At 39.0% G+C, this 16,644-nt stretch overlaps 1 protein-coding gene across 1 annotated transcript in view; it reads left to right on the forward strand.

The window, feature by feature from the left end:
* The window catches only part of banp (BTG3 associated nuclear protein), a 34,498-nt gene that overhangs the window by 1,895 nt on the left and 15,959 nt on the right, over positions 1-16,644 (forward strand). The window contains exons 2-11 of the mRNA XM_076885657.1: positions 2,504-2,582; positions 2,762-2,871; positions 2,963-3,162; positions 3,255-3,344; positions 3,517-3,689; positions 4,770-5,009; positions 6,991-7,149; positions 10,022-10,143; positions 12,215-12,286; positions 14,283-14,327. Coding sequence (XP_076741772.1) covers positions 2,513-2,582; positions 2,762-2,871; positions 2,963-3,162; positions 3,255-3,344; positions 3,517-3,689; positions 4,770-5,009; positions 6,991-7,149; positions 10,022-10,143; positions 12,215-12,286; positions 14,283-14,327 — 1,281 coding nt within the window. The 5' untranslated portion in view covers positions 2,504-2,512. The remainder of the gene's footprint in view (positions 1-2,503; positions 2,583-2,761; positions 2,872-2,962; positions 3,163-3,254; positions 3,345-3,516; positions 3,690-4,769; positions 5,010-6,990; positions 7,150-10,021; positions 10,144-12,214; positions 12,287-14,282; positions 14,328-16,644) is intronic.

Genomic DNA, 16,644 nt, shown 5'->3' on the forward strand with positions numbered 1-16,644 from the left:
ATTACACAAAACAAACTGCCACAGTTGCCATAGTCTCTGGGTTAGGGAAACCGTACTTCAGAATCGGTTTTAGTAACAAGGAAGCATATGATTTCTCATCTCTTGATAAGTATAAAGTGATAAGTCAAAAATATGCTGCAGAAAGATGCATCTGGTCAGATAGACAAAAACACAAATTAAGAAGAGTGGGTTTGTACAAAATTAAATGGCTGGTAATGGACAGATGCAAGGTTGTTGATGGTTCCACTCTTGTCCAATGAAGAGGATGTATGTTGTATCACAGAAAGGCTAATTAATTTGTTTCACTAATTCATCTAAACAAAGGATTTTTGTACAGGTATAGAAAATATGGCAGTTTGTCTTGACACAACAATGATGATCTCCACGTTTCCACTACTTTATTATTAAAACGATCAACAGTATTGCTTTTCTTTTAATGTGCTCCTAATATTCCGTCGTAGTAACTGCCACTTTGAAGTGTTACTCAGGACACAGGCATTTTTGTAGAGATCTATCTTTTGTTATAGAGCCCAGAGTTGTACTTGGTTTAAGAATATGGAGTTCCTGTGTGAGGACAAGAAAAGATAAAACTTAACTAAACATGTCAAACATTTGTACTGAAGGAGAGAACCTTTATTGTTGTACTATTGATAACATAGTGGTTATTATATAAAGCTACACTTAATGGAAGAGGACCTTTGAGATTACATAAGTAAACCTTGTGGTGCACACAACACGAATACTGCTAAGGTATTCGAATACTTTAATAACATTATATTAATTTTTTCAAAAATAATGATTAACTGCACACACACAAACGTACCCAACCAAGTATTTGAGCATAAATTGTAGAACATCAGATACAAGCACAGTATGTGTCATGAAAACTTGAGACTTCATGTAAAAGATAAATGGCACGAATGCCTTTTTCGGAAATCCTGTCATGAATACTTGACTTGAGGATGTTGACCACTGCCAGTAAATTGTAACTGAATGTTTCAAATGATGGATTGATCTGAAAAGCTGAGGCACACTGTATGCTCAAATCATTTTTTTTGGTTTTGCATTTCTTCTCTGCCAGGGGTAGTAGTTCTTTAGCAGCCAACACAAAGTCAGCTTTTGAGACTAAAGGAATATGGTTGTTATTTATGTAGCATTATTACCTAATCATCAGTTCGTAAACCTTTAGAAAGTGGGTTGTTTATTCCAGTACTGTTTTAACAGTCTTGAGAAGAACACTGCCTCTTTAGTTAAATTGTTTCTCACACTCTGCTACACATGTTATTTAGTGTATTTAGTGGAAGCAGTGTGCATGCAGCTGCAGCTGCAGGCCTCGGTCATTGTCTTCACCCACTGTTTTGTGGTTACCTACATTTTGGCTACTTTAAGAGTCCAATACACGATACTTCTCTTGCATGCAAAACAGAAGAAAATAGACTTCAAACTGAAGAAGGTGCCCAGGGCTGTTGTTATGCCTAAAATGTGAGTAGAATGTCAAAGGCAGCTTCACTGCTGCTTACAGTGAAGGGAAATACACACACAGTAGCATTCTTCCTGCAGCCACAGGTGTCTGTGCATGATTTTTTTTTAATATACCTAATGTTGGTTTATCTCTGCACGGCACTAATACATGGCACAAAAGAGTTTCAATCCAATTCAATTGAGCGTTATTTAAAATGGTACCATATCACAACAACAGTTGCCTCACAGCACTTTATGTCCACTGATCTCACCTGGACCACAACACAAATGCCCTGGTAAAGAAGGTCCAAGAGTGGCTGCACTTTCTCTGTGTCCTGAGGCAGAATAACCTGAACCAGAACCTGCTGCTGGCCTTCTACCACTCTTCAGTGGAGAGCGTGCCCTCCTACTGCCTGGATGTTTGGTACGCAGGGGGCCACTACTGAGAAACCTGTTTGACCTGCTGCCCTCTGGTCCGTGCCTCAGTTGAATCAGGTCCCACACCTCCGGATTCACAAACAGCTTCTTCTCCTGGGCTATTCAGACTGTTAACAAAAACTATCCCCCCGCACCTCACCAATCTGAACCATTGTCCGAGTAACTCTCATCACTCAGGCCACTCACATAAGGACTCTATACTCAGACCAATTCCTTTAAACTACTTCCAAGCACTCTGTTCTCCAATGTGTGCCTTTCTCTTATATTTGTATATATTCCTCTAATTGGTTTATCTCTCCTTTTTACTATTTATTCCTGTTGTCTTATTATTTATATTTTATTCCTGCGCAGTTGGCATGGAGCACCCATATTTTCGATGTACATGTACAATGACAATTAAGGACTATTCTATTCTATTCTATTCTATTGTATTCTATTCTATACAATAATACAAAGAAAACAGAAATTCCCTACAATCATATTGCCCACTGCTAATGTGTAAATAGAAACAGACAGCAAAAAGATATTTTAATTTATATAAACATATCAGTAAATGAATATTTTAATGTCTTTTTAAGTTGAACATGTTCTTCCTGCATTTCAGCGGTGAACAATGTCTGAACAAGAGCTGAATGAAATTGTGCAAATAACAGTGGAGGACTTTAACCAGGAAAATCGTACTGGTAAGATTCCTTTGCAAAAAAAAAGGTCATTAGACTCTTTTTATAATATAAGGTTAGGATTAAGCAGACAGTTAGTACTTTTCTCCTGTGTAGAAGCACACCTTCACTCTTGAAGTAAAATCTAACAGGATGGTTTGGTGTGTTGTTTTGAGGGTGTCTTTTTCTTTGATTCATGGCAGACATGATGGACAATCATGAAGATGATGAAGAAAGGTCTCAGAAGAAAAGAAGGAAATTAAGCAACGGCCAGGAGAATAACAATAGCAATCAAGATATCGCTCTTATTAAGGTAGCAGCTCTTTATAAACCATATACTGTTTACTGGTCATACATTTATATGTAGTTGGTAGAGCTTAATTTTGCTTTTGAATTTTTTTCAGAACTTGTTGGTATCATTCACTGGGTCAATCAGCCAGCGGCTGGAGGGAATTGAGTCAAAGCTACAGTCTCTGGATGCTGCATGCAAAAACCTTGCACGCAAACTGGATAGCATGGCACCATGTGCCAGAAGTCCCATTCAGGTTCCTATGGTTGCAGGATCCCCTCAAGGGGCCACTCAGACTTGGAACAAAGTGCGATGGTAAGCTCTAAATGTTGGTGCCATATTGGCCACCAGTCAGTCAGGCAGGTTAAAAGTTCAATGAAAATGAAAACTATTTGTTTTGCTCTCAGTGTTGTCCCACAAACAAATGTTATTGTGAGCAGTGAACCGCCGAAGCCCTCAAGTCCAGAAGACACTCCTCTGGAGAACCTGCTTAGCAAGTGAGTGGCACACTTATTATACTGTATGTTATATCTGTCCAAACACACCACCACACAAGTTATGTCAAGTTACTGCCTTATAACAATTTTTCAGTTGAGCTAATAGTCTGAGTGTACCTATTTTGTTTTTCTGGCCAAACAAGATCTGTCAATGCATTGTGTTTCTTTGCAGCACAGTGACCAGGAGGCGACACAACACCATCCTAGTAAAGGTCCCTGGCCCAGAAGAGAGTCAAGAGGAACAGGAGAGTGGCTCAGAGGCCAGTGATTGTGTTTCCAACGGTGGTCAATCAAGCAATGCACAGAAAGGCCAAAATGTCACTCTCATCACACTCAATGCAGAAGGTATGACCACGCTGGTGAAGAGGCACAGCAAGGCACATATCTTTAGTTTCTTCTTAAAATTAGAAAAGGACAAGTATATTACTTACATAGAGCCATAGGTTGTTTTTAATGCCCATGTTACTCATTTTCAAACTTAGTTCTGCCATGTGTTCAAAATTTCTGTATCACAATTTTTCTACAGTAGAAAGTGACAGTCACATATGGTGAGCACTACCATTACTGATTGTGGCAGGGGGGGAAAAAGCTAGGGGTTTTTCAGCCTTTTTTTTTTTTCTTTCAAAATGACTTCCTGATCTTTGGCGACTTCACAGCAACAAGCCTCAACAATGTCCCATCTGCAATCCCACTAATAGCAAAAACACTTATGCACTAAAAGTACACAGTGCTCAACATGTTCATCTGCATCAACTCTAAGGAAAAGTCACTTGCAGTAAATTACCCCCTGACATTTTTAGACCTCTCAGTAATTGATTTTGAATGTTTTGTTCAGTTTTTAGTTGTTTAATGTGTCTAACGTGACTCTTTCAGCTAATCTCCATATTAAATAGATGGCAAACTGTGCTGATGTGTTAATTTCCCTGTTTTTCTGCCTCAGATGCTGTTAGGCATTATTCATGCCTTGAGTTGCATTACTGTGTTTTTCTGTCTGAAACCAAGAGAAAATAGTTAACTATGCAAACTTAAACGAAGTCCACATTGTCCCATTGTTGTGCTTGCTGGTTGGATAATTTTTATTGGATCTGAATTTCTTGGTTACCTTCAAAGGCAAACTATTATTCATTCATTTGCAACTTTGGGTTACCATTATAAAAATTTCTGTTAGTCAGCAAGTTAGATGTTACCATATGCCTAATGCATTGGTCATGTGGTTTACTTAATAGCTAGCATACACTGTGACCAAACCACATATTCTGTTTTTTTATAACAGTTATACTAAGTTTTACACAAATTCACTCACTTCCTTTTTACTGCCACATGGGGGTGCTGTCATATTATATCAATTATCTCAGTGGCTGTTGCTGTAAAATATTTCTCAATCTGTGCAACTCTTTGAAGAGCCGTTCCTCCTCTGTTCTTTAGATGATTATCCAGCCGGCACCTGGTTAGGAGATGAGAACAACCCAGAGATGCGAGTTCGCTGTCCAATATCTGCAGCTGATATGCTTCATATCAGCACAAACTGTCGCACAGCAGAGAAAATGGCGCTGACGCTGCTGGACTACCTATTCCACCGTGAGGTCCAGGCCATGTCAAATCTCTCTGGGCAGGGCAAACATGGAAAGAAGCAGCTGGACCCACTTATGATCTACGGCATCCGCTGTGAGTCTTGATAACATAACCATCTAATACTGGTAATTTTTGGGGGACTATTTGTTTTTGACCGAGCAGTGGTAGGTCTGGTAGTGAACATACTTCCATGACAAGCTGATTGACATGCTATTTGTCATGCAGAGTTTGATGGAAAGGTTGCCAAACCATGTAGAGATACCGTAACATTTTATTTGTAGGCTGCTGGTACTGATACATTTTCAGAAAGTATTAGGAGTTTAGGGCTTCATGCTACCATGGGCTTTGGAATATGTTCTTTGGGAGTGTTTGTAAAGTTAGCCCCTGTCAAGTGCACAGAGAGCATCTGGTAACTACTATTTACCTCATGGTTTCTTATATACTAATAATTTCACTCTGTCAGGGTTTGACTTTTTCAGTTTTTGATTTTAAGTAATAAATGAACTCTCTGAGACCTTTCCACGTTTCATCCCGCATTTCGTACAAAGCGGCACTGAGTAAAACACAGAAAATAGACTGCACTCTGTATTCCCAAGACGGGTTACAACAACATCCATTCATCATTGCACACATGCATTAATGTGCAACACATTTCAGAACATACCAGACTCTAAACGACAAGCACATGTCTGGTAGAAAGATCTTAATGGAGTCACTCTCAGTGCAAAAAACTCTTTGATTCTTGATTAAGTGGAGTCAGGGTTACACTGGTAGTGTATTTATTTATATAACTATAGGCCCTTCTTACAGTGTTAAAAGGGTCTCAGTTATCTGTAACCTATGCTCCAGAGTTCTGATGTACCCACTGTATCCCCCATTGGTGCAAGTAGACATAAGCAGAATTAATATTCTTTGTGAACTGCATGTAAGATGGTCAAATAGTCAGAAATCCCCTCCTCCCACACCTTGTCCACTTGGCTAAGGGATGTCTTGGTAACCTTTTGCTGTAAGTGTCTGGACAAGGCAAAACAAAAAAGATCCAGCAATCACAACCTAGTCACACCATGACTGGCCAGCTGTGCTGAGGTAAGAAAGAAGTATCCCCACAGCACACACCATCATGCCTTTTTGCTGCCTTGTAGTTTGGCCGGTCAGACTCTATTTCCTCTCAACAGCATGGGTGTGTAGTTACATGTAGATTTGTTCAGGCCAAAGAGAGTGTAAAAGGTAAATGTTGCTTCTGGGAAAATGAAAAAGTCAAACCAAACCCAGTGTCTTAAACCTGCATTCTATCTTTGGGCTGCCAGGGGGCGATATATGTGGCTCCCGTTCTACGAAAGTCTTTGGGGAAATGACCCTCTGCCCTGATCTCTGTTAACACTTCTCTGAGAAGTTTATAGACTTGCTCAGTCATTTTGAGCTATATAAAGTGTTATCTAAAATAGGGAGGATTTCCAGGGTGTGTTCATTTGCTAATGAGGAAGAGTGATGTCACTGAAGTATGAGCCATTATTTGTTCTATGTATGGTTCCCATTCAGAGGAGAACAACAAAAAAGAAAGGACAATTTACCTTACCTACAGAGTAACTACCAATTGCAAATCAGGGGCTTTTACACACCTGATGTGTAAAATGTGTACGAATATGGTGTGCCGTTCACATCGAGCACACAATTTCAGCAGGATGAATCTGCAGTATTACATGTTTTGGATCAAGTGCGATTTTATTTATTTAGGTATTTATTACCCCCCCCCCCCCCCCCCCCCCCCCTTTCTGCATGTGGATCTGAAAAATTCCTAATGTGTTTTTTTTAAAGTATAAGCTATATGACTGTATTCTTCTAAAAATGTTAAGAATTAAGCCTTAAGTAATGAGCAATCTGCTCATGCTCTTGCCACCAGTTGAATGTGTTAATATTTAAGTGTATAGAAAGTCACCAAAGCTAAAAGCAAAATATTTTATTCCCATCAGTACTGAAAGAGACTGAACGAGACAAATGAAGTAAGGAATATTTCACTAATTTTAGGTTGTTGATTTAAACCTTAGGTAACATTGACCTCTTCATGCTCCCACAGGCCACTTATTCCACAAATTTGGCATCACCGAATCAGACTGGTACCGGATCAAGCAGAGCATTGACTCAAAGTGTCGCACTGCTTGGAGACGCAAGCAACGTGGTCAGAGTCTGGCTGTCAAGAGCTTCTCTAAACGAACACCTCGCAACACAGTCACAGGTAAAGTACAGGTTGTTTTTTGTTTTTTTTTACCAGAGGCTTGTTACATAAGTATAAATGTTTCTAACATCACTGGTACACGTTCATTTGTCTTAATGTGGAGATAAATTTAGCTAGTTTTCTGTAATTATTCTCTGATCAAAGTAGAGGCAAAATTGTAAAAGTAAACTGCAGCAGAAGGAGACATCTGTTGCACACTCTTTGTTTTTATTTATAGGCCAGTTAGAAAACTAGTTTTCTGTTTGTCAGTGTCAGTGGAGCAGAAAGTGAAACCACTGGATTCATCTTTAAAAGAGCTCTGCAGTCACACAATCTCGATTTGTAAATACTTTTGCTCAGTATGTCTGAGCAAAAGTATGAGGTCACGTTTGGTTTGAGGATGGGTCAACAGATGGACTAAACCAGTTGTTCTCTGTAAATATGCATGCATTTTTATTTGGTGAGTAATAAACCCACCCTCTGTGTCTTGTGCCACGCACATTCTCCATGCAGATTCTGGATGATGCTTGGCACGTTTTATATGGTTGCTATTATTTAGATCACATCAAATAGTTCATTTGGGCACACCTACCTTATTTTCAAAATGTTTGAAATTAATTGCACCTGCTAATATTCAGGATTTTCACCAAGTTCCTGGAATGGCAATATGTAGATGCTAGACATTTTGCAGGTCCTTGGCTACATTTTGTAACGGTGTCCAAACTCCTAATGGGGACATCGTCTCTGTTTTGTTTTTTCTAATCTGTGATTTTCTTGTGTGTCTTTCTCTTGGAAGTGAATCTTCCGTTCTCTTTTCTGTTCAATCCAGCTTTTTAACTAATCACCATTTTACCTACTCTTAGCGTTATTGCATTCAGGCAATGTTGACTTTTTGTAGGACTGCACAAAGTGCATCTCTATATCCATCCATCCAACCAGGGGTAGCAGTCTAAGCAGAGAAGCCCAGTCTCCTTCTCCCCAGCCATCTCCTCCAGTTCATTCAAGGCTTTCCTAGGCCAGCCAAGAGGTGTAATCACCCCATTGTTCCAGCGAGTAGACATACTTATCACATGCCTAAACCACCTCTACTGGAGTTTCGATCTATCCTTTCAGTGTGTAGAGTACTTTACTCTGAGTCTGTCCAAAGTGACTGAACTTCTCAACCTGAGTGACTGGCTAAGGGGCCAGCCACTCTTTAGGGGAACTTTTATTTTTGTCACTTTTATCTGTGATCTTGTTATTTTGTTCACTACCCAGAACTCGTATAGACTTATAGACTCCTTTGCATCCTTTACACCCTCCAATATCCTCCAAAGGATAAAGAGTTCTTTGACCAGGAGGAAAACTGGTTTGTTCTTCCTGAATCCAAGGTTTGACTAACTGATGGACTCTCCTTTCTAGTACGCTGGCATAGACTTTCCTAGGGAACGATAGAGCAGTGTTTTCTCCTTTTGACTCACCTCATGGTTTGCCAGAATCAATTCAAGGCCGACTGAAAGACTTCTTCCATGGCCTCATCAAACTCCCCTCTTACTGAAGTTTTTGCTTCAGCTGCTGCCAGAGCCACACTCTCCTTGGCCTGTCGGTACCTGTCGGCAGTGGTTGGAGTCCAAAAGACTAATGAAGCCTCATATAGCCCCTTCAGCTTGACTGCTCCAAATCATGTCCACCGTGTGGTTTGGGGGTTGCCATCACAACAGCCAATGCCATCAACCAGCGAGTGCACTGGTTAAGGGCAATGCAAACGGATGACTATATAGGACCATGAATCCCACTTCAGTGTTTTGCAGGAGCAAATATTAGTAGGCAAATTTGGGAATCCAAAATTGAGAATTGAAAAAAACACTACTATTATAATGGTTTGGGATAGATAGCCTTATTTGCAGCAAAGGGTGAATTAAATCAATTTCCACGTTTTTTTTTTTAAAACTGCTTTTTGGCAGGAGTGAAAACAGTCAACAACCACAGAGACACAGAGTACTTTGCTTCATCTTATTTTAGCTATTTATTAGCTAGTTATTTTCAGCTACATGAAAGCTATTTCAAGACCGGAACCCAAAAGCAGTTTCTGCAGATGGTTGTAATCTGCACACAATGCCTGCAGTCCTTCCCTCCCTGTGAGTCAAAACCTCTCACCTCTGACCAGAGAAATGTAAGACTGCAGGGGAAACCCAAATAACCCATGAGCACAAATTAGGTGTGGGTTGTCAGGCCCCGCCTTTATGAGCCACAAACACCCCAGAATGTACAATGCAAAATATTAGTTGCAAATGCATCCAATAACATAAATCACAAACACAAATAAGTCATTTTGCATAAATCAGAACTGGAATATTTAATAATCAATTATCATATAGAGTCCAAAATTTACCAAGCAAGAGTTCTTCCTCATGTTGCAAATTTCTTTGTTTTCATGCTTAAAAAAGCAATCCGACTACTTTTCTCATTAATGTCACTTCTTGTAAATAGGTCTTTTATTACTTTATATTTAAACATTGAAAACGAGAAAGTGATATTTTATTTTGCGGCCAGGCTCCACTTTGGATGAGGGTACTGATATCTATTTGACATCTCTGTAGATGCTGTTGTGCATTTCCGTGGGATGATGGCCAGGTCTGGTCAGGCTTTCAGACTGCTGTTCTGATAACAAACCCCAGACCCTGAGTTTGGCTGCTACACCATGAATCTGTTTGATGATTCTCTGGAGTCTTTAATGTATATTTAAGTGTCTGATACATTTTAAAAACCGTAATATTCTGTGGATGGCCTAGGATGATCCAGAATTTCTTATTAGAATTTGGTTATGTATCCTGGAATCCATTGAAAGCTATTTCTCACCTGTTTTTACTGTGTACATGAGTGCATCACTAATCTTATTGCTTTTCTTATCTAGAGGAAGGAATCACAGAAGAAACGGCTCACATTGAGACTGCCACTCAACAAACCTTGCACTATACATTGGCCAATCAGCAGGTCCAGTTTCACCGTATTGGTGAAGATGGACAAGTTCAGGTGGTGAGTGTCAGATTTTTTTTATTTCCAACTCTCTTTAAATTCATAAGAAAACATTTTTATTGATTGGCAAACACAACAGAAGAAAATCTTTCTGCTCATATCTCTGTTCTTTTCTTTGTCATGTGTGTACTTTATCTAAGAGGCCCTCAGAGCTGAGTTCATAGTGTACTAGAATGGGTCACACCACCCACTACAATTACCCTTACAGCATTCTGGAGGAATAGTGCAAATTATGTCAGTGAACCAGTGACTCATGGGATGTACATGAACAGATGCTATGGTCAGAGGTTGCGTTCAGGCCCAGTACAGTGTTATAGGTAGGCGGATAGAGGAAGTGACTGGATCTTTTAGTTCCCTCAGCTCTGAAATCACCCAGAATAGATGATCAGAGTTAGATACCAAGAGTCACAATGTCAATATATTCAGAGTCCTGATGGGTTATTCAAGAAGGAACTAATTTATATTTTCTTTTTCTAGTGTTAAAACTTCATTTGTACAGGTTTGATAAGCCTATGTGGATACAATGTGATGAGTATTTCTGCTGTTTCTGGTTTACATCATACTATACATGATGCATAGTTTTGGCAGTACTCGTGACAGACCACTTCCCTGGGAAGGGAACAGATAGATGATAAAAAATACAGGGTAGACAGGCAGGAAGTGCTTTCAGGGAAAGGTGGGTGAGAAAGATTGTCAGGAGTTCTCCCTACTTGCCTGCCTGAGTAGGATTGTGCAAGTAATGGTCTCAAGGATTCACATTGTTGAGTGAGAGAGGGATTGCAACACCTTCTCAATATGATAACTTAGTCCTGTAGGGAAGACCATCCAACCTTACATCTGAGTATTAAAGACTACAGTTGAGCCTAAAATTTATTAGTACTCCTAATGCAGTAGGAGAAATTAATACTTGCAAAGAGTGATTGAGCATTGCAACCATCATTCCATAGTAACTCAATGTAATTTATCATCATCAAATTATATTTCCCAAAATAGAGCAGCTTAGTTGTTTAGCAAATAATTTGATTAGATTACATTAGATTAGCCTTTATTGTGTCTCCCTTGGGAGAAATTTACCTTGGACAAGCCAGGGAAACACGTCATGTAAGCTAGCAGATGCATACAAACTCTCATTTACAATTCCATCTATTAGCATTCAGTAATTTGATCAATAATGGCAGTAGAGAAAATTTAAAGCTATTTAACTTACAGTTTGGTACCCCGTACCTTTTTTCCATCCCTTTTTTTCACATTTTGAATTTTGGGTCAGAGTTTGATGGAAAGGTTGCCAAACCATGTAGAGATGCTGTAACAGATAATAGATTCAACAATTGTCCTATAAAATAGTAACATAAGGCTATTATTCACTCCATGGACCCTAAGCCTTCTTAAAAAATGCAAGCGCTAAATCATGCACACACCCACTGTAAGTGAACACAGAAATACTTAAAAGTCGTCGCTTGTTCAACCTTCGTACTACTAATCAAACCCGGGCTGTGATCTCCAGTAGATCTTGATCTTGGATCGAAGGTCAATTCCTTATTTTTCTTTAGCTTTAACATTAGGTTTGAAAGCTTTAGTCACAACTGGGTTTTTTTTTCCTTTTTTTTTTCTTTCTTTTTCTTTTTTACATTTTTTGTTATCACTCTACAGCACAGGTGTTGCACTCCAGGCCTCGAGGGCTGGTGTCCTGCAGGTTTTAGATGTGTCCTTGATCCATCACAGCTGATTTAAATGGCTAAATTACCTCCTCAACATGTCTTGAAGTTCTCCAGAGGACTGGTAACGATCATGTGAGTCAGGTGTGTTGACCCAAGGTGAGATCTAAAACCTGCAGGACACCGGTCCTCGAGGCCTGGAGTCCAACATCCCTGCTCTACAGTAATGATGACTGGGAAAACCCAAAGAGGATGAATTAACTTAAAAAGACTTTCTAACCACTGTGTGCAATTTTGTTATTGTGGGTTATGAAGATTATATAAACATACCTTTTAACTTTTTTTTTTTTTTTTTAATCATATTCATGAAATTGTTCTAGCTTCAGCTATACCTCATCTTCATCTGTGTGTCTCAGATTCCACAGGGGCAGTTGCACATAGCCCAGGTACCACAAGGAGAGGAGGTGCAGATCACACAGGACAGTGAGGTTAGTGTGCAAGTGCGCCCGTGAAAGAGGGGTTGTAAAATAGAAAAGAAAAATAAACAATCACCCTGAGTCACTTCTCTAGATTTATTAAATTCACTTCACTAAACATGTATCTAAAAAGAATATGACTGTTATGTAGAACGATGGCACCAGTGGTTGTAGTCAGCCGTCTGCTGATACCTACCTTTCTTTATTGTTTATAGTTAAGTCAAATTTAAGCAGAGTTAAGTTTCGGGGGTAGAAAATCAATTCTGTGTATGTTATTGTGGGGGAAGTTCACAATGTTAATTTGTATTGTTTGAATTTAGTTAATGTTTGTGATTTGAATTGTTTAAACAGCTATCTGAAATTATCCACAATATTTGTTAGAGCTGGAAGAATCTCCTGTTTTGATTAACAACCAAAAACAACCACTTCTATTCATTTTAGCTAGTCAATGGTAGGACTGGTATGATTTCCACTGCATTTGTTTAACTATAAACAAAGGAATACTTGAAAAATGAATTTTTTGCACGACATTACATCTATTCAGTGCCAACTTCTTACGGCAAGAGAACTGCTGATTAGCATAATATACAATGTCTTATAAGAAAGCATAAGTGTGGAATAATTGTCCTGATTACATTGATTTTACAATGGCTGTTTAATTTTGTAATCTCACAAGCAGCTTATTGTAGTCTCTAAACTAGTCTACTTCTACAAAGCAATTTAAACAAGTTTATCAAGAACCTGTATGTTTGTTTTGCTCACACAATTAGCTGGCAGCTAGCTGCTTGTCTGGTGTTGCGCTAGACGTTTTAGACATTAGTGAATTTTAGCCAAAGTAAAGTTTTTTCAGTGAACGTCTTATTGTTTATATATGCTATCTGCCAGATTATGCACAAGGTTTTGAATTTTGTTTTCATGTAATGCCCAGGTGGCTTATTTTCCCCACCACACATCCTTGCATGCGCGTACACAGCCTGTCAGTTGAAATCAAACTCTAACTCCAAACCACCCCGACTTTTAAAGAGGAATTTCCGCATCAACATCTTTGCTAATGATTTTAAAGGATGTGGGAGAGAGATTTATTTCAAGGCGCCAGTCTGTGTACACATATATACATGTAATCACATACTGTATATGATTCAGGCCACACATGCTTGACAGCTCGGCATTTTTGCAAAAGCAATTGACACCTTAAGCAAGTGTTTTTCTAATTTCCTATTCGGTTCTACTCCTAGAGGACACTTAGAGGAAGAAATGCACAATTGAAGGAGAGAGACTGAGTAAATTGGAGGCAGAAAACACTAAAGCCTTTCCTGCACTTTGTGGCTGAGCCCAGATTTTTTTCCCCTGTCTTTTCTCTTTCGTATTCCATGCTATTGTTTGTTTTTTGGAGTTCAAAGCTTAGCAACAAAATCCCACTTCTCCCAACTGCCACTCACAGAATATGTTTTCATTAGGAACGGGCCCCTTTCATCAAAGGGATTGGTTTTAGTGTGCTTAAAAAGGAAATGAGCTGTTTGAGAGATTACACTGCTCTCTGGCCATATGGCAGCTCAGACAGTATTGCATATATACATGAGATAAAATTAGCTAGAGCAGAAACAGCTGAGACCTGAGGATAGCTAAATGTGTCTTGTATAATATCCTTTTGCAAAATGGTCCTGTTGATATCACTGTGGGTGTTTAGAGATTTTCTAATATAGATCTAATATCTCGATCTGAGACAATCATGCACTTATGTCAGAGCAAACAGATTTCTTTTTATGTTAACAGGGAGTCGAACTCTATCCAGAAATGAAAATACATGGATGTTCCATTCACCTCCTCTCAAGTACAAACACTGGCAGGAACTTATCATGCTGACCTTTTCACACTGCATATCTGATTGGCTTAGATAGTTTAATGACTTGTTTAACTTAATGTGATTTCAGCTTCTTAAAGTAGTTAAACCAAAGTCTTTATATTAAAACATAGGGCTGCTGACTGACATGACATTTCTCAATTTCAGGGAAATCTCCAAATCCACCAGGTGCATGTTGGCCAGGATGGACAGGTAAGAACACGTTTAAGCAAGATTTCTGTATGAATATGCAGAATGTGTAAGCAAGGGACACGATTTTTGGTATTGGAAGCTTTCTGGTTTTTGAGGCACTGCAATGCAGTCTTGACATATGTGGGGGGGAAAATGCAGATGGAATAGGAAGTCCTAAGTATATCTAGGATATCTGAAAAGCCAGCAACTGATAATTGATTAAAGTCCTGAAAAATTGACAGTTGCCAGGCAAGGCTAAATCCAGAGGCTTTTGGGTTGGGTTCTCAGACTGACAGCAACTCAAAAGATGTTATAAAACACTAACTGATCTTTGCTGTAGATTTTAAAATATATATATCTCATATTTTCATACTTCGTGGATTATGTTTGCAATTACACTGTCTGATTAGAGGTTAAAGGATGGAGCAGGTCATTATGACTTTGAGGAGATATTTTCTGTTGGCATTCATATATAATGTAAATGTGATCAATGAACCAGGTAAGGTGTCAAATAACAAAAGCTTGTGTCCCATTTATGTTTCAACACAGTATGTTTCAGGATAGACTAATTAGACACACACACACACACACACACACACACACACACACACACACACACACACACACACACACACACACACACACACACACACACAGACAGAGCAAGATGTCTTTTGTGCTCTTGCAAAGCAGCGTTGGCTGTGTATCACCGATACATGCCACATATGGATGCCTGAAGACAACCACCATTTCACATTCATTATTTCATCATGTTTGTCTAGAAGCTAGGCTTTAGGGAAGGAAGTGCCTTCTCACGCTCCATCTGGTGGTTATACTATTTTGTTACCACAGGTGTGATTATGTAACAGCCTCAGATGGCCTTTTCTTCCTGAATGGAGGCTACACAAACTCCCTCCTGGGATCATCAAAAGGAGATTGTTTACTTACCTTTTTTTTTTAAAGGCAATTAAGAGATGGGTGCGTCACAGACCCATCTTTAACTTATCTTATGGTGCATCACATGGCTGCTGGGTTTGTACACTTTGGTTGCCAACCTAGCACAAAAAAAGCATGCTGTCATCTGCAAAACGTTTTTACCAAACAATCTGATGTCACCCGTAGGTACGGCACACTATGGGGTAGTCAAATATGTGCAAGCATACTTTTCTACTAGCATAAAATGAAAGCATGGTAATTTTTGGTAGAGCTATAAAATGGTGACTCAGGCCAGCCTTTTTGGATTTTATTTCGGTGTCTCAGCAGTTCATTCTGCACATAAACAAAAGCTATTGTGTTTGAAAGCACTGGTTTCTTCCAGGGTTTGTTATGAAAAAAGTCAAAAATAATCTGTAGCCTAAAATTCAGGCTTTCGTGGTCGTAAATTTTGTTGTCTTATAAAGTCTGGTCATAATTTTGTTTTTATCATAAACTGAGGAAACAATAAAACAAGGCTTTCTCTGTACACATTATGCCAGTAACCAGGGTAAAGAATGTAATGTAACAACCCATCTATGCAGTCAGTATGGTAATTGCTTTTTCCAATATGGTAAGCAGTAAGCAATTACAATAGTACTATGTTTTTAGGTACCCCAACACTTTACTTTTAAACAGATACACTCATCAACATATAATATCTCAAAATCTGGAGCAAAGAAGGAGTTACACCACAGCCAGCAGCTGAAACCACTTGTTTCCAGCTGGTCAGTTCTTCATTTTATAGTCTGATTATGATCCCATCACTCAGTTCCCTCATAGGTTCAAGATGCCATTTACTCTGGATGTGCATACATTTGGGTTGCATGAATGCATCTGCTTTATATCAGATTTTTGTTGTTGTTATTGTTGTTTGTATTCCTTTATTGACTGTTAAGCTTGGTGCGTGTTGTCAATTGATTAAGGTAGTCAGCACACATCCATATGCTCCTTCTCTTCACACATGCGTGTTCATGTCCTCAGATGACCTGTTTGGTGAGCCTGACAGCAGCATTCCTCTCCGTCTCTCTCTAAGATCTTAGAAGGAGTTTTGGCTAGAGTGTGGTTTAGATTTTGTCCCATTACACACATTTCCAGCAGTTATTCATATGAGTTCAAAGAGTGCATGAACTACTCTTGCAGATTGCCATTGGGGTTAGCTCTTCTTTGTGGTATACACCATGATTTGCATGGCATAGATTAAAAAAAATGTAACTTTTGAAACTGTATTTTTTGTGGGGGATTTTCATGTGTGTTGCATCCCAAGATAGAGGAACTAAAAGCTCTGTATTCCTCAGGGGGTATCTGAGAGTCTATTCCAATGAAAAGCTCCTTTATTTTTTTTCTTATCACTCCCTTTTTTAAA

Source organism: Maylandia zebra, linkage group LG7, assembly GCF_041146795.1.
Source record: "Maylandia zebra isolate NMK-2024a linkage group LG7, Mzebra_GT3a, whole genome shotgun sequence".
In the NCBI taxonomy this organism is placed as follows: Eukaryota; Metazoa; Chordata; class Actinopteri; order Cichliformes; family Cichlidae; genus Maylandia; species Maylandia zebra.